At 39.2% G+C, this 27684-nt stretch overlaps 1 protein-coding gene across 1 annotated transcript in view; it reads left to right on the forward strand.

Annotated features, from left to right (window-relative positions):
* The window catches only part of LOC140638920 (cytochrome P450 3A12), a 36592-nt gene extending 10922 nt beyond the window's left edge, over positions 1-25670 (forward strand). Inside the window, exons 4-13 of the mRNA XM_072837026.1 lie at positions 271-370; positions 7733-7846; positions 8092-8180; positions 9361-9509; positions 12940-13067; positions 14737-14803; positions 18817-18977; positions 21013-21239; positions 23915-24077; positions 25238-25670. Of these exons, the coding sequence (XP_072693127.1) occupies positions 271-370; positions 7733-7846; positions 8092-8180; positions 9361-9509; positions 12940-13067; positions 14737-14803; positions 18817-18977; positions 21013-21239; positions 23915-24077; positions 25238-25333 (1294 nt within the window). The 3' untranslated portion in view covers positions 25334-25670. The remainder of the gene's footprint in view (positions 1-270; positions 371-7732; positions 7847-8091; positions 8181-9360; positions 9510-12939; positions 13068-14736; positions 14804-18816; positions 18978-21012; positions 21240-23914; positions 24078-25237) is intronic.
* Positions 25671-27684: the final 2014 nt, after the last annotated feature.

The following is a 27684-nucleotide window of genomic DNA, read 5'->3' on the forward strand; positions in this document are numbered from 1 at the left end:
CCTCTTTAATAATATTTGATAAATTATTTGAAATGCTTGACATAATTCTAAAATATTTGAGATATTTTAAACTTAGAAAAAACCGTGGAGAATGGTCCAGGAACTATCCACGTACGCATGTATACTCAATAAATGTTCTAATGTTATTTCTAACCCTAATCTCAGAGAATGGATTAGGTACCATGAGGATAAAAGTCTGGACTGCTAGGCATGGCTGCAGCTGCAAAAACTAACATGTTACGTATAATCACATCTGTTTTCCCAACACAGGTTTTATGATGGGCGACAGCCTGTGCTGGCTATCACAGATCCGGACATGATCAAAACAGTACTAGTGAAAGAATGTTATTCTGTCTTCACAAACCGGCGGGTAGGCATGGGTTTATTTTAAATTTACATAGTTATTCATAAAACTTTTATTTTGAAATAAGAATAGATTCACAAGAAGTTGTCACAGGATGTCCCATGTAACCTTCAAGCTGTTTCCTCTAAGGTAAGATCCTGCATAACTATAGTACAAGGTCCAAGTCAAAATTGACATTGGTTCCAGCCACAGAGCTTACTCAGTTGTCAACAGTTTTATATGTACTCATTTGTGTATGTGTGTGTGTGTGTGTGTGTGTGTGTGTGTGCTGCTCTCTGAACATTTATCTTACATGTAGACTTTTGAATCCACCACTCCAAGGATGTTACAGAGCTGTTCCACCCCTGGAACTCTCCTTCTTCCTATTCTTTAATAGGCATGGTGTGTAACTTGTCTTTTCATTGACTCAGAGTCTTCAGCAGAGCAAACACTTCTTAAATTATTTTGATAAGGCTACTTTATCCTTTTTTTTCCTTTTATGGATTGTGACTTAAGCATCAAGTTTGAAAAATCTTCACCTAGCCATAAGTCTCAAGGATTTTCTCCAAGCAAATGTGTTACATTTAAGTATATAGTTTTACGTTTTATATTTATAGTGTAAACTCATATCTTCTTATGTTTCACATTTAACATTTTGTGTCAATTTTTAGTGTTAATGAGAGATGTGAAGTTTAGGTCAAAGATCTTTGGTTTTGGCCTATGGATGTCTAAGTGCTCCAGCACCATTTGTGAAAAGGCTGTACTTCCTCCATTGAATTGTTTTTCTACCAGTATGAAAACTGAGTTGGGCCTATGTGTGTGTGTACCTATTTTTCATTCTCTTCTGTTCATTGATCTCTGTATCTATCCTTCTACTGGTGCCACCGTCTCTTGATTACCATAGCTATATAGTAAGTCTCAACATCATGAACAGTGATTCCTCCCATTTTATTTTTGTTGGAATTGTTTTAGGTATTCTAGCTCCTTTGCCTTTCCAAATTTAGAATTAGCCTATCTGTGTTTATATAATATTTGCCAGGATTTTGTAAGACATGATTTAGACCTACCAATCATTTGTGCAAAATGTATGTCTTTACTATGTCATGTCTTTCAATGCACAAACACAATATGTGTTTATTTAGGTTTTCTTTGATTCTTTTCACCAACATTTAGTTCTCAGCACAGGAAAACCATATATATCTTGTTAAATACACATCTCAAGTTCTTTTTCATATTCCTCAAGATTTTCTACATTGACAATTAGGTCACCTGAAATAGGAACACTCCAATTTTTATCTTTCTAATCTGTATGCCTTTTATTTCTTTGTTTTGTCTTATTGCATTAGCTAGGATTCTAGTATGATGTTAAAAATAGGAGTGGTGGGAGTGGACTTTTTTTTTGTTCTGAAACCATTTAAACATTTTAATACATATTTTTATAATGGAAACTGTATATATTTAAGCATGATGTTTTTATTTATGTATACATTGTAAAGTGATTATGACAAATGAATTAATAGATCAATCACCACTCAGATTTACTTTGTATATGTGTGTCTTGTGTGTGGTAAGAACATGTAAGATCTACTTTTATTTTATTTTTTAAAAACATTTTATTCATTTATTCATGAGAGACACAGAGAGAGACAGAGGCATAGCCAGAGAGAGAAGCAGGCTCCCCATGGGAAACCTGATGTGGGACTCAATCCCAGGACCCTGGGATCATGCCTGAGCCAAAGGCAGACGCTCAACCACTGAGCCACCCTGGTGCCCCTAAGATCTGCTTTTAAAGCAAATTCAAGTATACAGCACATTATTAGTGATTAATATCACCATGCAATATATTCAGTTTCCAGAACTTATTCATCTTATAACTAAAAGTTTGTACTGCTTGATTTCTATCTGTCCTTTGCCCTCCTCCCAGTCTGTGATAATTACCATTCTACCCCCTGGTACTGAGCTTGACTTTATTTTTCTAGATTCCACTTATAAGTGAGATCACGGAATACCTGTCCTTCTGTGTCTGGTTTAGTGCTCCTACCCTGTTGTCCATGTTATTCAGGTTCATCCATGTTTGGAAATGGCAAGATTTCCTTCCTTTTTAAGCCTGAGTAATATTTCATTTTCTTTATCCACTCATCTGTCCACTTACATTTAAAGTAGTTATTGGTAGGTAAGTATTTACTATTGTCATTTCATTAATCCAGGTGTTTCATAGATCAATTGTCTCTTCTTTCTATCTTCTCTTGTAATTTCATGGTTTTTTAAAAATAATGACATGCTTTGATTGTTTTCTCTTTATCCTTTCCATATCTACTCTAGATTTTTTGCTTTGCAGTTACCAGGAGGCTTACATAAAACATCTTACATATAACCCATCTATTTAAGCTAATAAGAACTTAGCTTTGATTACATTCAAATCTCAATGCTTTTACTCCTTCGCCACCAGTTTTATATTTTTGTTGTCATAATTTACATATTTTTATATTGTGCACAAATTATTTTAGCTAGAGTTTTCAAAATTATTTGTCTTTTAACTTTGCACTAGTCATAAGTGATTTGCATATCTTAATACAATATCACTGTGTTCTGAATTTGACTATATATTTACATTTACTAGTGAGATTTATACTTTAATGTGATTTCATGTTACTAGCAAGTGTCCTTTTTTTTTTTTTTTTTGCTTGAAGAATTCCCTTTAGTATTTCTCGGAAGGCAGATTTAGTCATGATGAATTCTTTTTTTATTTATATATTTTTAAAATATTTTATTTATTTATTCATGGGAGAGAGAGAGAGAGAGAGAGAGAGAGAGAGAGAGAGAGAGAGAACGGCAGAGACGCAGGCACAGGGAGAAGCAGGCTCCATGCAGGGACCCGATGTGGGACTCAATCCCGGGACACCAGGATCATGCCCTGGGTGAAAGGCAGTCACTGAACTGCTGAGCCATCCAGGCATCCCTATGATGAGTTCTTTCTACATTTGTTTGTCTGGAAATATCTCTCAGTTCTGAAAGCTCTGTTTTTCTGGGTAAGGTATTCCTTTTTAAAATTTTTTGTTTAAAGGTAATGTATTCTTGATTGATATTTTTTAAAGTACTTTGAATAAATCACTCACTCTCTTCTGGCTTTCAAGATTTCTGTTGAGGAATCCACGGATAGCCTCCTGGTGTTACCTCGTAGGTGATGAGCTCCTTTCCTCATACTGCTTTCACGATTTTTTCTTAGTCTTTAATTTTTGATTTTAGTTTTATTACAATGTCTTGATGAAGTATTTTTGGGATTAAATCTGATAGGGAACTCTAACCTTCATATCCCAAGATTTCCATATATTTCCCTAGATTTGAGAAGTTTTCAGCCATTGTTCCTTTAAGTCAGCATTCTGCCCACTTCTTTCTTCTATTAGGGTTCCCATAATGTGAATATTGTTTCACTTTATGGTGTCCTATAAGTCCTGTAGGCTTTTCCCCCAAGTTCTTTCCTTCCCTCCACCCCCCCTCTTGGACTGGATAATTTGAAATAATCCAAGAGGTCATGGTTGGTTCAGGATTTGGGGGGGCCATAATATCAGCAACTGCATGATCCTTAACAGCAAGTACAGTGGAGGGTTCTTAGTAGCTGCAGGGCCTTCAGCAACACCACCAGATCCAGGGCCATGGGACCAGGGAAGGAGAAGAGTGGCAAGAGTTGGTGCAATAAGGCAGCCCTGGTGGCTCAATGGTGTAGCGCCGCCCTCAGCCCTGGATGTGATCCTGGAGACCTGGGATCAAGTCCCACGTCGGGCTCCCTGCATGGAGCCTGCTTCTCCCTCTGCCTGTGTCTCTGCCTCTCTCTCTCTCTCCCTCCCTCCCTCTCTCTCCCTCCCTCCCTCTCTCTCTTTGTGTGTGTCTCTCATGAATAAATAAATAAAATCTCTTAAAAAAAGAGTTGATGCAATGCACACACTCAGCTGTGGGGCTGCAAGCAAGCACATACCCCAACAGGGCTGTGGTGAGCAGTGGGGACTGTGACCAACTGTGGGACCCAGGTAACTTTGCGTGCCTGGGCTTTCTGTGTGCACTCATGTTGCTTTATGGTTAGCCACTACTGTATGCTCAGCAGTGAGGGTTCATGACTGGAGTTTGGACTGGCAGTTTGTAGATATAAAATTCAGGGTTTAGCTGTGGTCTCATGCGCCAGTTCAGTGTAGTGACAGGTGTCAGGCATGGCCTCAGGTACCTGAAAGCTAATGGGCCTGGGATGATGTTGTACATATGCCAAGGCTCCCTTGGTGAGATTCTGAGGCTCAGGGTATAGGTGGTGGCACTGCTGAGGTGACTCAAGGGAGAGTAGATGGAACTAAGCAAGAGTCTGGGGCAGCTGGAGTCTGCAAATGTGAAAACCTGTGGGAATATCAGTAACAACATCTTAGAGGGTACACAGTGCTGGGCTGGCTGTTGGTTCTCAAGCAGTTAAGGCTGCTAGGGTCCTCTGCAGTAAAGGACTCAGAGAATCATGGTCACTCATGCCACATGGCTAATGCTGGTAGTCTTGGTCTTCTTTGATCCTAGCCATGTCTAGATGTGTCAACTCTGCCGATCTCTGGAGGTTTGAAACTAAAGCAGGTCATTTGTATCATGTCCTGAAGGGCTGAGTCTAATGTTCTCACCACCTGGTCCTCTGCTGTTCCCCAGGACTGGGAAGTATCTCAGGTCAAGGAGTATCCTCTTGATGCTGAGCAGTGCTGGCCTGGGTCATGGAGTGATGCAGGCAAAATGAAGCTATTTTCTCTACTTTTTTTGTAGTTATCTTCAGGATTTTTTGGTATACTTTTTTAATTGGAGTTCGATTTGTCAACATATTGCATAACACCCAGTGCTCATCCTGTCAAGTGCCCCCTCGGTGCTCATCACCCCATCCCCCTGCCCACCTCCCTTTTCACTACCCCTTGTTCACTTCCCAGAGTTAGGAGTCTCTCATGTTCTGTCACCCTCACTGATATTTCCCACTCATTTTCTCTCCTTTCCCCTTTATTCCCTTTCATTATTTTTTATATTCCCCAAATGAATGAGACCATATAATGTTTGTCCTTCTCCAATTTACTTACTTCACTCAGCGTAATACCCTCCAGTTCTATCCACGTTGAAGCAAGTGGTGGGTATTTGTCATTTCTAATGGCTGAGTAATATTCCATTGTATATATATATATATATATATATATATATATATATATATATACCACATCTTCTTTATCCATTCATCCATCTTTTGATGGACACCGAGGCTCCTTCCACAGTTTGGCTATTGTGGACATGCTGCTATATCTTCAGGATTTTGATCACTGTGCTGTTGAAACTTCTTAAATGGACTCATAGCTCTTAGGCCTATTTTTGCTTGTAGATAGCTGTCTAATTGTTGTTCTTTGTGGAGTGACAGAGGATGAGTGACCTGTCTCATAATCTTGATAATATCACGTCAGTCTTTCATCATTGAGGTGATTTCGTCATTAGGCATAAAATTTTATGATGCTCTTTATTAAGTTGAAGTGTTCCTCTGTTCTTAGTCTATGAGTTTTTATTGTGAAATGATTTTGGAAACATCTGAACCCTCTTGTACTCTTGGTGGGAATGTGAACTGGTATAGCCACTCTGGAAAACTGTGTGGAGATTCCTCAGAGTTAAAAAAAGAACTACCCTACGACTCCTACGACTCAGTAACTGCATTTCTGGGGATTTACCCCAAAGATACAGATGTAGTGAAAAACCGAGACACCCGCACCCCAGTGTTTATAGCAGCAATGTTCACAATAGCCAAACTGTGGAAGGAGCCTCGGTGTCCATCGAAAGATGAATGGATAAATAAAATGTGGTATATATAAATATATATATATATATATATATATATATATATATATATATATATATATGATGGAATATTACTCAGCCATTAGAAACACAAATACCCACCATTTGCTTCAACGTGGATAAAACTGGAGGGTAATGCTGAGTGAAGTAAGTCATTCGGAGGACAAGTATTATATAGTTTCATTCATTCAGGGAATATAAGAAATAGTGAAAGGGATTATAGGGGAAAGGAGAGAAAATGAGTGGGAAATATCAAAGAAGGTGACAGAACTTGAGAGACCCCTAACTCTGGGAAACAAACAAGGGGTAGTGGAAGGAGAATTGGGCATGGGGGGTTGGGGTGACTGGGTGACAAACACCGAGGGGGCCACTTGATGGGACAAGCACTGGGTGTTATACTATATGTTGGCAAATCGAACTCCAATAAAAAATGTACCAAAAAATTCAACCACTGGACAGATACAGTTTAAATTAATTTTGTATTTCTCAGTCAAACATTTATTTCAGTAGTACATGACTTTTTCCAAACCATAAATGTCATGTGTCGAATTTGCAAGGTGTCTTACTGAATTTAATGCATCATTTTGTCTTCAAAGAGAAAAGAGTTGATGTTTTTTAAACATCAGAACAGCTTTGCAACTGATATTCTTTTATTATAATTATTTTTTAAAGATTTTATTTATTTACTCGAGAGAGAGAGAGACACAGCAGAGGGAGAAGTAGGCTCCATGCAGGGATCCCACATGCAGGTCGATGTGGGACTCGACCCTGGGTCTCCACGATCACGCCCTGGGCTGAAGGAGGTGCTAAACCACTGAGCCACCCTGGCTGCCCGCAACTGATATTCTAAAGAAATAAAATAGAGTGCTGGACCCAGAAAAAAAAATATGGTTTTGGAAGCTGGAGGAAAGTTTCCAGCTGGTTGGCTTTGTAGGCCAGTCCTAAGCTAAGAAATATAATTATATTTTTTCCTTCTGTCTCTTTGGGGACAATACAGGGGGGAAAGATTTCCATGTAATTGCATCATTTCTTCATAATAGCAAATGGATTCCTAATCTTTTTTAGTGTTAACTACATTTTTTTTCTATAAAACCCACCATATCAAGAAATCTGTTTTTTTGAGATACTCACGCTTTAGATACATGTAAAGACAGAACTGGTAGAAGCAACTTACAGTTGACAAGGCTATCTATCTTCCATCAATCCAATTCCATTCTGCACAGCTTAGGAGAATATAGTAGGTGTTAATCATGTGAATTCCCCTGAAGGAGTGGTTTCCCTACCAAATTTTCCCATACCACATTTACACCGAAAAGGAGATTGGAATATAAGGGCTGGAAATACTACAGGTAGCTAGATGCCGCCTTCAGCCTTGCAGGAAGCACTGCACTGGGAACAAATATGTATCGAGCATCTGGCAAAAGCCCTTCTACTAAGTCAATGGTCACTAAAGATTTGTTTAATAATTTCTTCCCATTTAACAAACTTTCCGCAACCTTTGAGACTTCTAAAACTTATTTAGGGCAAAATGTTTTGCTTTGACTCTAGACTCTTGGTCCAGTGGGATTTATGAAAAGTGCGATCTCTCTGTCTGAGGATGAAGAGTGGAAGAGAATACGAACTTTGCTGTCTCCAACCTTCACCACTGGAAAGCTCAAGGAAGTAAGAAAAGAAGAAGACTTTTAATTAGGAAGTAAAGGAATACACCTGGGAATAAATATAAAATGAGATCATAGTCCATCTGCTGCATTTGGGCTTCCTAAAAATAGTCTTTTATCTTCATCTCCTGGAAGAAATATGATAAAATTTGTTATTAAATGTCCCTTATAGCTACATGCTTGTGAAAGTCATGTCATTCTAGTACTCGGGTTTTGGATTTAACTTCAGGTGGTGTACTTTGTGTGTAGATGTTCCCCATCATTGGCCAGTATGGAGATGTGTTGGTGAACAACCTGAGGAAGGAGGCAGAGAAAGGCAAGGCCATCAACTTGAAAGAGTAAGTAGGAGTGCAGCTTCTGGGATTCCAACTCTGTCACGACACTTTCCAACTGCTGCCACAGAGCCCAATTCCCACTGTTTAGTTACCACAGCTGAAGTAGACGTGTGGCGTTACAACAATGGGTCAGCCAAGGAGAGGTAGGTCACCTAAAAAGGCAGAGCAGCCAGGAGGGAGAGGGTCTTCTTTTGTGCACATGAGGCAGGATTAATTTATCTGCTATAATGTTACCTTGAATACCCTGGAAGACAAAAATATATGCTTGAATAAAGGAAACATGATTGTACCAAATCTTTGAGTGTAGGAGGTATGGAATGGTGGGGGCGGGGGGTGGAGAGCACTTGGTACAGATTGTGGGCACTGGGTGGGGAAGTTTTCATGTGGAATTTGGAACAACTTAAACCCCTTCCTGATTTTGTTGCAGATATTAGCAAAATACTAAATATTAACTCTTAAGATCAATTTTGGTGTGAATTAGTATGTATTTTTAAAGTAATAACATTCCTAGTTCTTCTATTTTCCAGAAGTGAGTGAGTCCCCAGGGCAATCTCGGATCACTGCAGCTGAGACAGAGTGGGTCATTCAGGAGACTTAGCAGGAGTATAGAGAAGGGAGGTGATGTTCCTGGCAGCACAGAACAGGGTGTTGGTGTTCTGTAACATACTATTGAGGAATCAGCTCTGAACATAGAGACTGTGGTAAGAGAGGATCCAGATCAGTTTCAACTTTCTTGACTCCCTGAGGAAGGGTTAATTATTCCACTATTTGTCCTGCTCAGATACTGTGATTATTACCTTCTTTTGCCCATTCTCAAAACACATTACTGTAAATTATCCATCTTTGGATCTCTAGCCCTCCATGACTAGATCTCTAGCCCTCCATCTTTGGGTCTCTAGATCTCCATGGCTGAGATCAAGCTTCTTGATCTCAGAAGTCCGTCTAACTTGCCCTAGAGACCCCATCACCCCCAGGACAAGGTGAGCTGAATCACTGATAACTCGTGAACATCTCATGAATGAATGTGATGGGATATAGACTCTTCAGATGATCCAGCAGGTGGAAGTGTGGCTCTTGTCTTGCCTGTACATTAGAATCTACATGTACTTCTTGCTGCAAATGTTGGATAAGGATAGTAAAGAGGTACTGATTTTAATTATTCGCATCTTTATTTCTCTCACAGTGTCTTTGGAGCCTACAGCATGGATGTGATTACCAGCACATCGTTTGGAGTGAACATTGATTCCCTCAACCACCCACAAGATCCGTTTGTGGAAAATACCAAGAAGCTCTTAAAATTTGATTTCCTTGACCCATTTTTCTTCTCCATATGTATGTACAGTATTATTTTTCTTTTTCTCCTCCCTTTCCTTTTTCTTCCCTTCCTTCCTCTCTCACTTCCTATCTTGCTACAACAATCTTATTGAGATATAACTTCATATAACCTATAAGTTCCCCTTTAAAAACATACAATTCAATTTTTATGGTGAGTGTTCACTGACCAAGAAATGGACAAAAAATGTATATACCATGAAATTTTATTCAGTCATAAAAATGGAAGGAAATCCCGTATTTGGACTGCATGGTTGGAATCTGAGGACATTACAATAAGTGAAGAGAGTCAGGCAGGGAAAGACAAATACTGTCTGACCTCAATTACGTGTGGACTGAGAAAAATAGCACAAGAACCAAAGTCATACAAAAAGGAGATCACATTTGTGGCTATCAAAAGCAGGGGTTGGGGGTGGTACTTGAATGAAGGTGACCAAAGTTACAAACTTGCAGTTATAAGATAGTAAATACTGGACAGTTAAAAGCAACATTATACCTATTGTTATTGCTGTTGTATGATGTATTTTGACATATTAAGTTCTAATTCATGATCATTGGATATTTTTCCATTTACATGGGTCTTCTTCATTTCAACAATATTTGTAGTTTTCACAGTATAAGCATTTCTTTTGTTAAAGCTATTCTTAATCATTCTCTTCTTCTTGATGTTATTGTAAAGGACTTATATTCCTAATTTCACTTTTGGATTTTTTTTGCAGTGTATGAAACAGAATTGATTTCATGTGTTGATTTTGTATCCTGAAACCCTGCTAAATATATTTATTAGTTCCAATAGACTTTTATTGCATTCCTTTGGATTTTCTATGTATAACATTATATTGCTGATAATAGAGATGCTTTTACTTCTTTACCTCCTTTATTAATAGCTCTTTCTTTCTTTCTTTCTTTCTTTCTTTCTTTCGTCTACTTTTCCTGGCTCAAATTTCTAATACGATGTTGAATAGAAGTGGCAATAGAGACTTCCTTGTTTTTGCTTAATCTGAGGGGAAAATATCCAGTCTATATCTGTTAAGTGCAGTGTTAAGTATGAGTTTTTTGTAGATGCCCTTTATCAGGTTGAGGATATTCCTTTCTGTTCCCAGTTTGTTGAGTGTTTGTATTGCTAAATGGTGTTGGATTTTTGTCAAATAGTTTTTCTTTTGCCTGTATTGAGATGACCGTGTGGTTTTTTAAAAAAATTTATTGTTATATTGTATGTATAACCTGGCATTGCTGGGGTTAAACCTCTCTTGGTTGTGGCATATCCTTCTTTGGATATGTTGCTGGGTTCATTTGGCCAGTTATTGTGTTGAGGATTTTGTGATGTCATAAGATGACATGTCATAAGGTACATTGGTTGGTAGTTTTCTTCTTCCTCAATATCTTTGTCTGGTTTTAGTATTGAGTAACACTGGCCTCAAGATTGAGTTGGAAGTATTCCTACCTCTTCTGTTTTTTGGAAGAATTTGTGTAAAATTGGCATTGATTCTACTTTAAATATTTGCTGGAATTCATCTGTGAAACCATCTGGAGCTGAGCTTCTTTTTGTTGGTCCTTTCTTCACTATTAACTCAATCTTTTTTCTCATCTTTCAGATTGCCTATGTGGGTTTTAAAAAAAAATATTTTATTGTTATATATTTGAAAGAGAGAGAGAAAGAGAACATGGGGGGGCAGGGAGGGAGTGAGGGAAAAAGAGAAGCAGACTCTTGTTGAGCAGGGAACCTGACTGAGAGTCAATCTCAGAACCCCGGGATCATGACCTGAGCCAAAGACAGATGCTTAACCAACTGAGTGACTCCGGTGCCCCTGCCTGTGTGTTATTTTTTTAAATGTCATCTTCTACTTTGTGTTGTTCTAGCAATTCTTCCATTTCATCTCAGTTATGTAATTTATTAGCTTACAGTTTTTCATGGTATTCTGTATGTCTTTTTTATTTTTGTAATGTCAGCAGTAATCTCCTCTTTCACTTCTAATAATAATAATTTGAATCTCTTCTCCTTTTTTGCTTGGTCCGTCTATCTATCTAAAGTTCTTTTGAAAGATTCAGCTTTGCTTTCTTTTTTTTTTAATTTATTTTTTATTGGTGTTCAATTTACCAACATACAGAATAACCCCCAGTGCCTGTCACCCATTCACTCCCACCCCCCGCCCTCCTCCCCTTCTACCAACCCTAGTTCGTTTCCCAGAGTTAGCAGTCTTTACGTTCTGTCTCCCTTTCTGATACTTCCCTCACATTCCTTCTCCCTTCCCTTATATTCCCTTTCACTATTATTTATATTCTCCAAGTGAATGAGAACATATAATGTTTGTCCTTCTCCGACTGACTTACTTCACTCAGCATAATACCCTCCAGTTCCATCCATGTTGAAGCAAATGGTGGGTATTTGTCATTTCTAATAGCTGAGTAATATTCCATTGTATACATAAACCACATCTTCTTTATCCATTCATCTTTCAGCTTTGCTTTCATTGAATTTTCTCTTGTTTTTTATTCTCTATTTGATAGGTTTCTGCTATTGTCTGTATTATGTGCTTCCTTCTGCTTGCTTTATTTAGTGTGTTCTTGGTTTCTCAGCATGTTTTTGACAGAGAGGAAGGTAGTTGATTTAAATATTGGTTCTTTTTAGAAGTAGGCATATATAACTATAAATTTCCTTATGGTCACTGCTTTTACTGCATCTTGTGAGCTTTGGTATGTGATTTCTTCATTTTTGTAATCTCCAAGTGATTGATTCTTAAGTGGCCTTTCGATTTCTTCTTTGCCCAGTGGCTATATAGGAATGTATTGTGTAATTTCTACAGATTCATGGGTTTCCAAATGTTGTTTGTGTTCTCGATTTCTCATTTTATTCCTTTGTGGTTGAAGGGCATACTCTGTATTATTTACATCCTGGCAACAATTTCTTAAACAGCATGATTAGTTATAATAGCATATTATGGTCTGGTGTTTCCAAAGAGACTCTAGTCCAAAAATAAAAGCCTAAGGGATCAGGAAATTGTTCCTGGGTTCCTTTGGTCACTCCAAAGATGTTCCAGAAGGCACAGATCTGACCTCTCTAGTGGTGGCCTCTATGTGTGACTTGCTCTGTCTCAGCCATTGGCTTGAAAGTTTAAGTAAAAGTCCTAGAAGGACAGACTCCTGGTCTCTTTTATTTTTAAAATTATTTTTAAAAAGATTTTTTTACGTATTCATGAGAGATACAGGGAGAGGCAGAGACATAGGCAGAGGGAGAATCTGGCTCTGCACAGGGAGCCTGGTATGGTACTTGAACCAGGATCCTGCGAGTCAAAGGCAGACGCCCAACTACTGAGTCACCCAAGTGCCTATCCTGGTGTCTTTTAATCTTCTGATTGGTAGACCAAATTATAATTGCTCCAGGTAAATTTTGCATTTTCATTATGCTTTCCATTGTTCTTTTTCCTTACAGTACTGTTTCCATTCCTTACTCCGGTTTTTGAAATATTAAATATCTGGCTATTTCCAAAGAAAGTTACTGATTTTTTCAGAAAATCTGTAGAGAGAATGAAGGAAAGTCGCCTAAAAGATAAACAAAAGGTAAATCTATTGGTGGTTATGTGTAGGTATTCACTTTAAAAACAAAGATTTTATTTAATTTAGAGAGAGTATGTGGATGAACAGGAAGACAGGTAGAGGGAGTGAGAAAGAGAGACTCTCTGGCAGACTCCACACCAAGTACGGAGTCCAACATGAGGCTTGATCTTACGACTCCAAGATCATGACCTGAGCGGAAATTAAAGTTGGGCACTCAACTGACTGTGCCACCCCGGTGTCCCCAGGTGTTCACTTTTGATAATTTATTGAGCTGCATATACCCAACATCTGCACTTCTATATGTTTTTATGGTAGGTAGAGAACTGTAGGGTTTAAAGCAGGAGACTTCTAACATTTTAGGGAGAATGAAGAAGGTGGAGGTCAGGGAAGGAAATAAGAAGATGAGTCAGACAGACTATGTTTAAAATTTATTATTTTTTTAATAATAAATTTATTTTTTATTGGTGTTCAATTTACCAACATACAGAATAACACCCAGTGCTCATCCCGTCAAGTGCCCCCCTCAGTGCCCGTCACCCATTCACCCCTCCTCCCCTTCCACCACCCCTAGTTCGTTTCCCAGAGTTAGGAGTCTTTATGTTCTGTCTCCCTTTCTGATATTTCCCACACATCTCTTCTCCCTTCCCTTATATTCCCTTTCACTATTATTTATATTCCCCAAATGAATGAGAACATACACTGTTTGTCCTACTCCGATTGACTTACTTCACTCAGCATAATACCCTCCAGTTCCATCCACGTTGAAGCAAATGGTGGGCATTTGTCAAACGACAAATACCCAACATTTGTTTAAAATTTATTAATAAACATGGCAAGTAGTATGTCACTGCATAAACTTCAGTGAGAAAAAAACTACCGCTTTCTTTCAATAAATTGTCAAAATGTAAAAATTACTGTGTAAAATCATTTTCCTGGTAGTGTAATTTTGCCAGATCTTACATTGGCAAAGAATCCCTTCAATTCAAAGCCTCTTATCTTACACCTTCTCCAGGGGAAGGTCCTATTAGGCACCTGGTGGAGTATATAGTCTATGTTAAATTTGACCCTGCCATAGTCTGGAATGGGTAGAAATCTTCTCTGGGCACTGAAGCTGCAAGCTGGCTAAGCCAGCTTTGCCTTCATGAGGCCTGATGGCCAGCTGTAGGACATGTGTAGGACAAGGAGACAGGGCTGATATCACTGAATATTGTGCAGAGTTCTGGGAGGGTGGGACATTGGAAGATGCTGACACAGAAGGTGCTCATGGACTCTGCAGAGGTCAGGGATTGGTCTATGTGGCTATTCATTAAGAATTAAGGCTGGAAGAAAGGACTGAAGTCAGGGACTTTCTCCTTAGCTAGTAGATGTGACAGGAGAGGGATCAGGCAACTCTTGGGCCAGGAAGGTATGTTCAAAAGTCAGAGAAGCTGAGGATCAGACAGAGACAGAGCAAGATCCAAAAAGCAATGAGACATAATGGCTGGATTCCTGTCAGGGAAACATCCTGCTCTCCAAGATTTATAGCTGAGCACTTTTGTTCACCGAGGACTCTGGCAACACTACTCTAAATTCGGGATGTAAATGGGCTATAGTCTCAGGATACTTCACGTCTGATTTACTTCTGACTTCACAAGTGATTTTTTGCCATGGAAATTTCTCTTTTTGTTTCTAGCACCGAGTGGACTTTCTTCAGCTGATGATTAACTCCCAGAATTCCAAAGAAATGGACACTCATAAAGGTAAGCGAGAAGAGCTTCAGAGGGCCATTGATGAGGTGGCTCAGAAAGAGGGGGTGGTTCCAAGGTGTGGAGGAAGATTTTTAGCAGATGGAATTTTGGCAAATTGAAGAAAGAAATATGTTCAGATACAAAAGGTAGACAGAGCATTTTCCAGAAAAACCAAGCCATACTACCTGTTCAAAGCTTGAAGGGGAACCATAGACAAAACAATCTGTGGTCTGCCACAGGGGAACTTGTTTCCAATGTCAGTCCTGCAGCCTAATCCAGACCCACCGAATCTGCCTGGAAATTCACATCAAGTCTTCATCACATAAGGAGGTACATGGCCCCAGTGTTGATGACCGTAACTTGAAACACTTGTGGTTATATTTTATTCACTAGCTTAATCTACTTCAAGTGTTTTTTCCCTTTTTGTAATTAAGAAGTAACTGGTGCAGGTATGTGTACACATTGTATTTCTCTTTAAATCATCATCTATTACTTTTATCATCCATGGATGGTCTTTGACTAAAACTATTATTACTATGATGGTTACAAAATGATGACTCTTTACTTGTACCATTTCTTCTATATTTTGAATAATAGTCCATTGTTAGGGTGAGCTTTCTATCATTATTGTATTTCTTTCTTTATATATGTCGGTATGATCTCTTATATTACTAAGTGTCTTATATCATTTTTTTCTTAGATCCTTGATTCTTTCAGATTTTTTGTCTGGAAGCCCTTTAAGTGGGCACCTGTGTTTTTGTTTTTCCTTTCTTCTTTTTTATGTTTTCAATAGACTTTGGTTTTTAAAAAGATTTTATTTATTTATTCATGAGACACACGGAGAGAGAGAGGGGGAGAGAGAGAGAGAGAGAGAGAGAGAGAGAGAGAGAGAGATGCAGAGACACAGGCAGAGGGAGAAGCAGGCTCCATGCAGGGAGCCTGATGTGGGACTCCATCCTGGGACGCCAGGATCACGTGCTAAGCTGAAGGCAGATGCTTAAGTGCTGAGCCACCCAGGTGCCCCAGACTTGATTTTTTATAGCAGTTTAGGTTCACTGCAAAATCGAGTGAAAGACATAGAGATTTATCTCATATTTCCCCTGCCCCACCTACATACAGCATCCCGAATCAAAATCCCTCATGATGTGGTAATTTTTAAATAATCAATATACCTACAACAACACATTATTACCACCCAAAATCCATAGTTTATATTATAGTTCATCCTTGTTGATGTATATGCTATGGGTTTCGACATATATATATAATGATGTATATCCACCATTAAAAAAATAGAGTATTCTGTATCCTTTTCCCATATTATTTTCTGGGCATTACCTTGCATCCTGATGTCAGACATCTCAGATTTCTCTTCTGTTTCTCCTGATGAGCCCTGAACCAGCCATTTCTCCAAGAAACTCTGATTCTTTTTAGTTAAAATGGTATTTAGAAACCAAATCTGGGATCTAGGAGTACTCGTTGCTACTAAGGGTTATTTGCTTCTATTTCCTCTCAGTGAACCAAGTTAACAACATCAAATATATCTACACAGCACTGATCAACACAAATATTTCTTTATCCATAACCCATGATGTAAGTATGCTCTCAGTATTTAAAAGAAAAAAAAAACAGGCTTAATTTATAGTTGTTTCTATGACAGAAATATTTCCATCATGGTTAATTTCAAGCCATCTGTGATTTGACAACAAGCTCACAAAATTGTTGAATATATAACAGTTGATTCTAGAGGAAAAGGATGGGCTTATTCTATCATACCATTTATCTATCTATCTATCTATCTATCTATCTATCTATCTATCCATTTATCCATCTCTACCTACCAATCTATCTCTACTTCTATTCTATCTATCTGTCTATCTATCTATCTAGTTCTACTTTTTTCTCTGATGGAGGAAATATTTTATATTTGCTTGGTCCTGTACAGAAACACTGCACACATGTGATTTTTGAGCACTTACCATGTGGCTAGTGTCACTGAGCTCTGAATCTTATATTGTATTTAATATAACTAATTAAAATTTAAATATAAATAGCCGCATCTGCCTACCTTATTGGAGAGTACAGCCCTGAACTTTTATTATCATGGGGTTTGTGGTAATGGAGAGCAAGAATTTTTATATATATATTTTTTATTGGGGTTCTATTTGCCAACATATAGTATAACACCCAGTGCTCATCCCGTCAAGTGCCAATGTTTATAGCAAAAATGTCCACAATAGCCAAACTGTGGAAGGAGCCTCGGTGTCCATTTAAAGATGAATGGAAAATGTGTATATATATATATATATATATATATATATATATATATATACACACACACATACACACACACACAATGGAATATTTCTCAGTCATTAGAAAGGACGAATATCCACCTTTTGCTTCAATGTGGGTGGAACTGGAGGGTATTATGCTGAGTGAAGTAAGTCACTTGAAAGACAAACATTATATGGTTTCACTACATGGGGAATATAAAAAATAGTGAAAGGGAATAAAGGGGAAAGGAGAGAAAATGAGTGGGAAAAATCAGAGAGGGTGACAGAACATGAGAGACTCCTAACTCTGGGAAACGAACAAGGGGTAGTGGAAGGGGAGGAGGGCGGGGGGATGGAGTGACTGGGTGAAAGGCAAGAATTTGATAGTTGAATTTACCCATAGCAGCTTCACGAAAAGTGTGACTAGGAAATCGGAACTTTGTAGACTTTTCTAGCACTTTTTGCATTGTTTTTAGCTGTGAATTATGGGTTTGTAGTGGGTAGGTGCTCTCAGTATCTAAAGGTCCTAACACAGGTTTTGTCAAATAGATTAGGACATGACCATGCTGAGTTTCTGCCAGGAGCAAATCAAAAGATATTCCAATTTATATTCAGAGTGGGGCCATTCACTAAGGAAGGTGAAATTCAGGCCATGATTGCTAATTCCATTCACTGGATTCAATTCGTCTATATTTCATGCTGGTCAGTACCTTGCCTTTGACACATTTTTTTCTTCTGCTTCTTTGGTGGCATTAATTAAGCCAGCTCCATTACCGGTCTTTTTTTTTTTTTTGTATATTTCAGTTTGTATATGTACTATATACATATAGTATAACACCCAGTGCTCATCCCTTCAAGTGCCCTCCTCAGTGCCCATCACCCAGTCACCACATCCCCCCACCTGCATGAACAGATGAATGAATAAAGAAGATGTGGTATATATATACCACATCTGTGTTGTAGTTTCTGTACATATTGGAGATCATGCACTTGCGAAGTTGTGTGCCAGGTCTTCTACTAGCTGAGACCTCTGAAAGGTATAATCCATGCTTCTCAAGCTAGGTTGTTCACACAAATCACCACATCTCATGAAAGCTCAGACTTTGATTCGATAGTTCTAGGGTGAAGTTTGAGATTCTGCATTTCTAATAAACTCCCAGATGCTGCAGATGCTGATGGTCCATGGATCACTCTTTGAGCAACAAGAATTTATCAGTAGCCCAATATTGTTCTCTTCACTTTCCACAAATATGTTTGGATGAAAGATCATTCATTTTTTCCTGACAATTGAGTCTTAGTATCACAAACTCTCTAAATAAATTTAAGTTCTATTTTAGCTAGAAGAATATAAATTTTCCTGGGGGAGAATGGTATCCCATGTTACTTACGACTGAAGTACTTTTAGGATCCTCCAAAGGTCATGCTGATAACACCATGTACATTAGACAGAAATGCCATCTCCTGAAATTACCTATCTGTGTTGGTGCGGAGGGTGGCACTAGCAGGAGCAGATGGCCAAGAATAGTATAGACCATAGGAAGAACCAGATCAAGATAACTTCTGGCTTTTCTGGCTCTGTAAGATAGACATCAGAGTGCAAACCACTCTGAGTTTGATTCTGAATTGCTTTTACATTTTCCCCAAGGGAATTGGGAGTTTCAAATGGACTTCTCATTATCTAAAGTGTGTGTGTGTGTTTTTTTTTTACATTCACCTGCTATAGCTAAAATGTGTTTCTTCTCCTTTTAGCTCTATCTGATTTGGAGCTGGTGGCCCAATCTATTATCTTTATTTTTGCTGGCTATGAGACAACTAGCACTTCTCTTTCCTTCCTTATGTATGAATTGGCCACTCACCCTGATGTCCAGCAGAAACTGCAGGAGGAGATTGATGCGACTTTCCCCAATAAGGTGAGGGGGTTATACCTGAAGAAGGGAGTCAGTGTAGGTTTGGTTATGTCTCAGTAACAGATTAGCCCTTAAACCTAGTAGGTTTTCATAAAAAGGTTTACTCCTATTTCCACATTCGCATGTCAGATATGGGCCTTAGCAGAAGTTGGGAGTGAGTCTCTGCTCCATACAGTTATTGGTGATACCAGGTAAAGAGGCTCCATTTTCTTATACCTGCATTATCTAGAACCTGGGGACTTATTGTTTGCTTGGTAATAAGGAACTATGTGTTACTCACTTGATTTTCAAATGTTTGGCTCCAGACTTACATACATCTCATCAGTTCACCCCTCGTTTGCAAAATGGTTTCCCGTAAGTTCATGTGAGCTAGGAAATATGGGGGTCTCCATGATCCTGGGTGAGCAGTGTATGATTCTACTACTTTCTACTACACACCCTATGAAGTGTCAACTCTATTATTTCCATTTAACAAGTCAGGAAACTGAGCTATAGAGAGACAATATGACATTCTTAAACTATCACATAACTAGTAGTGTAGAATTCAAGCTAGGAGCCAAGTGCTTGGATCCTGATTGACCTCTAATCTGTACAATGTTGGGACTTACACAAAGCAGCAAGTGATAGACATATATTGCCCACACTGTTTTCAGATTTCTGCCCATCCTGAAGTTCCCTTCTTATGAAGAGACCTGACCCCTGGGTCTGGAGTGGCCAGTTTGGCAAACAGTGAGACTCCAAAGTGACAACTAGGAGACCCTTCCAGCAACAGAGGGTGGGGCTTAGAACAGGGTTCTGATCCCCTGTATTACTTTTCCTAGAACTGAAATTGTGTGCCCACAATTGGTAGCATCCAATTGTAGCCTTCTCTTGCCCCATTTGCGTTGAAAGAAAGTAGTGTCTCCCCAAATTATTTAGTGTTTTTCTCCAAATATTGTAAATAGAATTGAAAAACTAGGAAGGCAGGATATTTCAACTAGGACAGTTTATGAGGAAGAGGGGAGTTTTCTGTGGCACATTCTCCTTTCATGATACAGATGTGTCGCCCCTGTTTTGAAAGGAACAAAAGACTTCAACAGATTTCATTTAAGATTAAGGGCCATAGGGAAGGGAAAATATGATTAAAACAGAGAGAGAGTTGGGATTCTGGGTGATGGGCACTGAGGAGGGCACTTGATGAGATGAGTACTGGGTGTTATACTATATGTTGGCCAATAGAACTTCAATAAAAACAAATGAAAAAAAAAAACAGAGAGAGACAAGCCATAAGAGACTCTTAAGTATAGGAAACAAATGAGGGTTGCTGGAGAGGAGGTGGAAGAGGGGTTAGGGTAGTAGGGTAATGGGCATTCAGGAAGGCACTTGATGTAATGAGCGCTGGGTATTATATGAACTGAGCAGTCAGTTCTAATTCTAATTCTTCCTCTGAAACTAATAATACACTATATGTTAATAAAATAAATTTAAACAAAAAATGTAGAAAAAAGGTCAAGGGTCACACTCTATTAGTCACTTTTGTTCACACAAGGAAGAAAAACCATTACCTGGTAGTGGGAAGGATTTCAGGCCCTGTGTAGGAGATCGTCATAGTCGTCTCCCCCAGTCATTACTATTGCTGCTTACGTCTATGACTCACATGTCAGTGAGCCATTGAGTAGATCAAAGGACATGCTAGACATTCAAATGTCCACAAATACCCTTTACCAAAATACATGACTCTTAGGTGTTCCTAATACTTCAGTAGTAGTATATACAGTGCATTGAACTTTGATCCCAAATCTCAATTTTTAAAAAGATTTTATTTATTTATTTATTTATTTATTTATTTATTTATTTACTTATTTATTTGAGAGAGAGAGAGAGAGAGAAGGTAGAGACACAGGCAGAGGGAGAAGCAGGCTCCATGCAGGGAGCCTGACGCAGGACTTGATCCCGGGTCTCAAGGATCACACCCTACGCTGAAGGTGGTGCTAAACAGCTGAACCACCCGGGCTGCCCCCAAATCTCAATTTATCAAAATCTGTTTCTTTCCTTCCAGGCATTGCCCACTTACGATGCCCTTGTGCAGATGGAATATCTGGACATGGTGTTGAATGAAACTCTCCGATTATACCCAATCGCTGGTAGACTTGAGAGGGTCTGTAAGAAAGATGTGGAAATCAGTGGTGTGTTCATTCCCAAAGGGACAGTGGTGATGGTGCCAACCTTTACTCTTCATCGAGACCAGAGTCTCTGGCCAGAGCCTGAGGAATTCCGACCTGAAAGGTACAGGGAACCCTGCAAAGGGGAACCCACCCTCATATTGGAGGATATTCTGTATTTTCTTAGTATAGATGACAATCGTGTGGTGGTACAATGATTTATTTGTACATTTTTTTATTCTTAGAAGTATTTTTCTTGTTACAAAATGAACATTATTGTCCAAATTTTACAAACTCTAGTTGAGAATAAAGAAAATTAACATCATCACCAGTCACAATATATCAGGATTATTAATCATGTGATGTATGTCCTTGTGGATGTTTTTCTATGCATATATAGAAGCTTAAAAGTTAAGATGGCATTATATATTTTTGAGGTACTGAGTTAATGTAACAGTAAAGTATAAACAACGTACCATAATTGTGTTTGTGATTATATGTATATACATAATATACTTAACCATTATCTTAATTAAGAAAATGGGACTTTTTGTTACTTTAGTGTTTCTGTCCTCTTTAGCTCTCTGGATTTACTCCTTAGATTTTCGCATTCTGTGTTTGTAACCCTGCGCCACCATGTCTGCTAGGTATAGTGTGAGGACAGAGGCTGTGGTGCTGAGAGTTCACATCCCTGGCAGGAGGAGCAGCAGCCTGAGGACAGAGTGTGCTGGAGACCTGATAGGTCCTGTGCTGTCTGTGGTTGCAGTTCTAAGCATCTCTCATCTCTCTAGTATCTGGGATTTATCCAAAGTGAGGTCATCTGTTCTCTAGCCATTTAGACATCCTCCTTGGAGGGGTCTTGAGTTTTCTCTTCTGGGAATTCAGAGCAGAGTCTGGCTTTGGGTAAGCCTGAATTCTGCAAAAGTCCATGCTTTCCTGTTTATTGTATTGGTGGGCAAAATTTGGATGAGTTTTTAGAGACCTAGATGTTTAGCCCCCGACTAAAAGTCCCTGTTAGCAGAGCTCTTTTCTGGTCGCATGGTGTCCTTAGTGCTAGCAATGCGTCTACACATAGTACTTGCTGAAAGAACTTAGAGTTGACCAAGTCATCTGTTTTCTGGACCAGGAGACCTGATGGCTCCCACAAGTTCAGCTGTTCAGTCTCCTATAGCTTCTCAAACAGAAACCAGTGATCACTTCTGTACTTGTTTATGATTCATTCAGCCATGAGAGGAAGTGCTTACCTACATGTGTTAGGAACTGTGCCAGGTAGTGAAATCCATGTATTAAAAATATCAATTATGAATAATTAAAAAAAGATTTTATTTATTATTTCAGATAGGCAGAGAGTGAGTGAGAGAGTGAGAGAGAGAGAGCACAAGCAGGGGGGAGGGACAGAAGGAGAAGCAGGATCCCTGTTGGGCAGGGAACTTGATGTGGGGCTCCACTGGAGTACCCTAATATCATGACCTGAGCCAAAGGCAGACACTTAACCAACTGAGCCACCCAGGTACCCCTTATGGATAATTTTTTAAAAAGATTTTATTTGTTTGAGAGAAAGCAAGCATAAGCAGGGGGAGGAGCAGAGGGAGAAGGAGAAGCCCCAATATGGGGCTTGATTACAGGACGTGAAGATCATTCCCTGAGCCAAAGGCAGATGCTTAACCATCTGAGCCACCCAGTCTCCCCTATTGCAGAGAATTTTTGACACATGCACAAACATTATATAGACACAAGTCTATGAAATACTTTTAATGAATTTATATATGCCCACCACCTGCCTAGTAACTACTAACCCATATCAGCTACTCCATCCACACACCATTATAATTCTTTTACTGTTTTCCATATTATTTTAAGGCATATCATGGAAACATTTCAGTATGTTCTTCATGATAAAAGGAGTTTAAATAATACCTCACCTAAATGCCATTATCATTTTCCCAAATCCACATGTTTCCTTAATATAAGTATTAAGGAATGAATTTTTTAAAAAGATTTTATTTATTTATTCATGAAAGTGTGTAAAGAGAGAGAGAAAGGCAGAGACACAGGCAGAGAGAAAAGCACAGTCAGAGAGAAGCCCGATGTGGGGCTCAATCCCTGGACTCCAGGATCACGCCCTGGGCCAAAGGCAGGCGCTAAACCGCTGAGCCACCCAGGGATCCCAAGGAATGAATTTTGAATGAAGCATAGGTCTAACCCAAAAGGAATTTATAGTGTCTTAGAACAGATAGACAAAAACTCAATGATTATAATGATTATACATAGATCTAAGTATCATTATAGTGGAGTAGCGTCACGTGCCCATGTAAATCATGTGAAAATCTTTTCCGTGTAAGTGGTTGGGAGTGGTCCTTGCAGGGAGTGTAGGGATGTGAGGGGAAAAATAACAATGGTAAAACATAGGAGGCATTTCTCTACTTCCTTTTTCTATGAGCATGTGACCAACATAAGTGGGAATGGAGGCATCAACCTACCTTTCCTCCAGTCAGGCTCATTTCCTGCTTGCCTTTCAAAGTGTGAACATCACACCACCCTCAATATAATTCTAGTGTCTAAGGTAAATCTTTTCAACAGCTTTATGTCATGTCCTCAGCAAGACTGAATGCTCCCATAGGGCAAGGGGAATCCAACGACCTGTAGCTTACAATTGTCATAGCAGAATAAGCATAGCAGGATTACAGTAAACAACCCATCAAAGTTTCCTATATACTCCTGGTTGAGAACCCCAAACATGTACTTCTTGTGGTCTTTATGATTAACTAAACTTGTTTTCCACTTCCATTGTGGAGCCAGGTTCAGTAGGAAGAACAAGGACAGCATAAATCCTTATACATACCTGCCTTTTGGAACTGGACCCCGAAACTGCATTGGAATGAGGTTTGCGATCATGAACATGAAACTTGCCCTTGTTAGGGTCCTGCAGAACTTCTCCTTCAAACCTTGTAAAGAAACACAGGTCAGAGAGATAACGTTCTGCATAAATAGTGTTTTATTGGTTTTTTTTAACTAAGAGATATGAAATAGATGTGTGTGTGTGTGTGTGTGTGTGTGTGTTTGTGAGCGAATGTGCTCATTTATCCTTAGAAATTTGTTCTATCAGCCCAGTAATCTATTAGAGTCATCTGTGGCCTTGAAGGGTCCTTTAGCTCTTGAGTGCCACATCTGTGATTCATAACCGCCCAACCATAAGGGTCATCTGTCAGTATAGTTCACATGAAATTATTATGCACAGTCCTTTGATCTTGAGTAGTGTTTTAAATCTCTTTCAAGTCCACTGAAAGGAAAGGAACACATTGTGCACAATCATGATGTGCAATGTGGTGATAACCATGATGTGACTTTTGAATGATGCTCTTCTCCACTACAATTTATAGACACTATTGTGACCATGGTTCTCAACCTTGGTTTTACTCTGAAGTCAGTGGGTTCATTAAAAATCCTATATTCTAACATAATTCACCCAGAGAATGGCTTTAAATGTGTCCCCACTGATTCTCAAGTGCAAGCAAGGTTGAGAGTCACTGGTGTGAAACATGCCTGACTGATGTGAAGGAGTCCCATGGTCCAGGCCATCCTAGCTACTTGGCTCCACCTTCTCCAGTCAGGCTGTGCTCCCTTTCCAAGCTAGTCTGTTATCATGGATGGATGTTTCCATGGGAGAGAGTACAGGATGTTTATCAGTGTAGATGTTCATATGATAAAATGTGTAATAAACACTCAGGATGGCCTACAACCTTCAACATATACAAAATTATCTCTCTCACTTTTCAAAATTGTTTGCCATAATGGGTAAGAATCTGTCTTAAATTTAAATACTCATCCTTTTTACTTAAAATTTAAATATAAAAGTATATAAACCAATATGAGTTTGTCTCCAGCCTGGTACTGAGTGGGTGGTCAGTAGATACTCTGTTGAATGAGTGATGGATGAATGCTTACATACTCCAGTCTTGACAACTTACAGAATAATTTTAAAGAATCAGAGATATATGAATCTATAAGTAGTATTTATATATTTGTAATGCATTATTGTCCTTCATATATCTTGCCTGCTTTGCTTCTGTTGTTAGCTGGATTTTCATGGTCGTTTCTCATATACTTGTTTAACTGTTGCAGATCCCCCTGAAATTAAATGCTCAAGGGATTATTCAACCTGAAAAGCCCATTGTTCTCAAGGTTGAGCCAAGAGATGGGAGTGTAAATGGAGCCTGACTTTCCCTAAGGACTTCCTTTTGTTCTTCAAGAAACTATCCCAGAACACCAGAGACCTTAATTTCCTTTGATTATGGGGTTTCACTCATGTAGGGAATATAAGAAATAGTGAAAGGGGTTGTAGGGGAAAGAAGGGAAAACGAGTGGGAAAAATTAGAGAGGGTGACACAGAATGAGAAACTCTTAACTCTGGGAAATGTACAAGGGATAGTGGAAGGGGAGGCAGGTGGGGGGATGGGGTGACTGACGGGCACTGAGGAGGGCACTTGACGGGATGGGCACTGGGTGTTACAATGTATGTTGGCAAATCAAACTTCAATAAAAAATATATTAAAAACCCCAGAAATGATCCCTGGGTGGCGCAGCGGTTTGGCGCCTGCCTTTGGCCCAGGGCGCGATCCTAGAGACCCGGGATCGAATCCCATGTCAGGCTCCTGGTGCTCGGAGCCTGCTTCTCCCTCTGCCTGTGTCTGCCTCTCTCTCTCTCTCTCTCTCTCTCTCTGTGACTATCATAAAAAAAAAAACAACCAGAACAGAAATGAAGGTGGGCTTCATGTACAACCTGTGACAGATGACTAGGGATTCCGCACATTCATTTAGCTTTCTCTGGTATCTGTGTAGAGCATTATATATTATGGGGAATAAAGGAAGTAGCTCATAAGTGCCAGACATGTAGACACAGTTTATCTGTTTCACACAGACTACCCCCAGTTTGTACCATCTACTACCCTGAGTGTTGATCTAGAATAAAACTTTCTCAATAACTTTATCAACAAACTTTAATGGAAACAGGAATTATTGTGGTGGTGGTGGTAATGACATTTATATCACATGTCTTATTTGGAATATTCTACATTGAATATTACACTTAGCAAGTCAATCAACATCTCTTTACAAAAGTATTAACATGGCTTCATCCACATTAAGGGGGAATCTATAGAACTGATGAGTAAGAGCCAGTGAATGAATGCTTTGACCATTACAGTCCCTGGGTGAATGGAGCTTGTTCAGAACTCCGATGTGCTCAGTTAAGATAGGTGAGAGTTAATCTACTGTGACTTTGCCTATTGCTCAGAATGTATATTTCTAGTTTAATTCTACAGGTTTTGGATCACATGTTTTTTTTTATATCTCTTGATTGAGGCACTTGGTATTATATTATTAGTTTTGATTTAATATTTTCGTGTCCTCTTCCCTGCTGTTCTGGTAGGCAGCGAACATATTTGTCTTTGTGTTCCAGCCTCAGCTCCCAACTGTCCTGACACAATGAACATCAAATAAGAGACGGTTGGTTGTCCAGTTGTTTGGGAAGAAAGGCTAAAAGCATTTGTCTGTTTCAGCTGGTATCAGAAGATGAATAGGATTCTTCCTTTCCAACTGTCCCTTCCAGCCCCTTCTTTCGCTTCTCCTCTCCTTTTCCTTTGTTTTCCTTCCTAGATAATTCAGTCCTTAAGCCATAGGTGGGGCACAGGCGAGAGGGTAGCCTCACATTGGAGGTCAGGGACAGAGAAGCGAGTCACAGTGACCTGACTCCAAGTTAGAGACTGAGTAGGGTGGGGAGGGGGTCCACATGGAGTGTGTCCACATGGAGCATTCTGGCATGGCTGTGGGAGCCCAAGCTAGGTGAGAAGGGTGTCCATATGGAGGCGTGGCTGGTAAGAGCCCCCAGAGCCTAAATACAGTGTATAGAACCCAAGTAAAATTGTGGGGGTATTCATGAGTGTTGAGGGATGGAGTAGGGATTAGTTACATGGAGGGGGATTTATCAAATAAGTAAATATATTAATGATAAATTGTTTCAGGAGTTTCTTACCGTAAGAGTAGGGAGTCATTGATTTGGAAAGGGAGAAAACCAAAAGAAGCCTATATAGTCAGAGATTGAAAGTGAGGGTGTCAATGTAAAGTCCTGCTTTTCTATAGATAGATGATAGATTGGTAGAAATGTTTGTCTCTGTGTGTAAAAACACATTTCCCCTACCTCTCTCCACAGATAGTTCTTAGAAACGGTGACTTTGTAAGAGCCTTAAGAACACCTTGTATCCAAATCTTGGCTTATAAATGTCATTTTCCACTAAAAAGAACTAGAGCTTCTCAGATACATGGCTGATTCCACTCTGAGACAGCACATGATGAACTTGGAGCAGGTTGTGCTACACAGTGATAGGGACATGTCCAAGGAATGCAGAGCCAGCTTGAGGGGCTTCACCCACCCATAAAGCATGATTTGGGTATCATGATAACTAACAATAAGAAGAGATTATAACCCCTTGAATAAAATAGGAAAACAAATACACAAAGGTGGAGATAAATACAGAGATAGATTACAATTGATGAGGACACTCACACAGTTT

Source organism: Canis lupus, chromosome 8 (assembly GCF_048164855.1).
Source record: "Canis lupus baileyi chromosome 8, mCanLup2.hap1, whole genome shotgun sequence".
Lineage (NCBI taxonomy): Eukaryota > Metazoa > Chordata > Mammalia > Carnivora > Canidae > Canis > Canis lupus.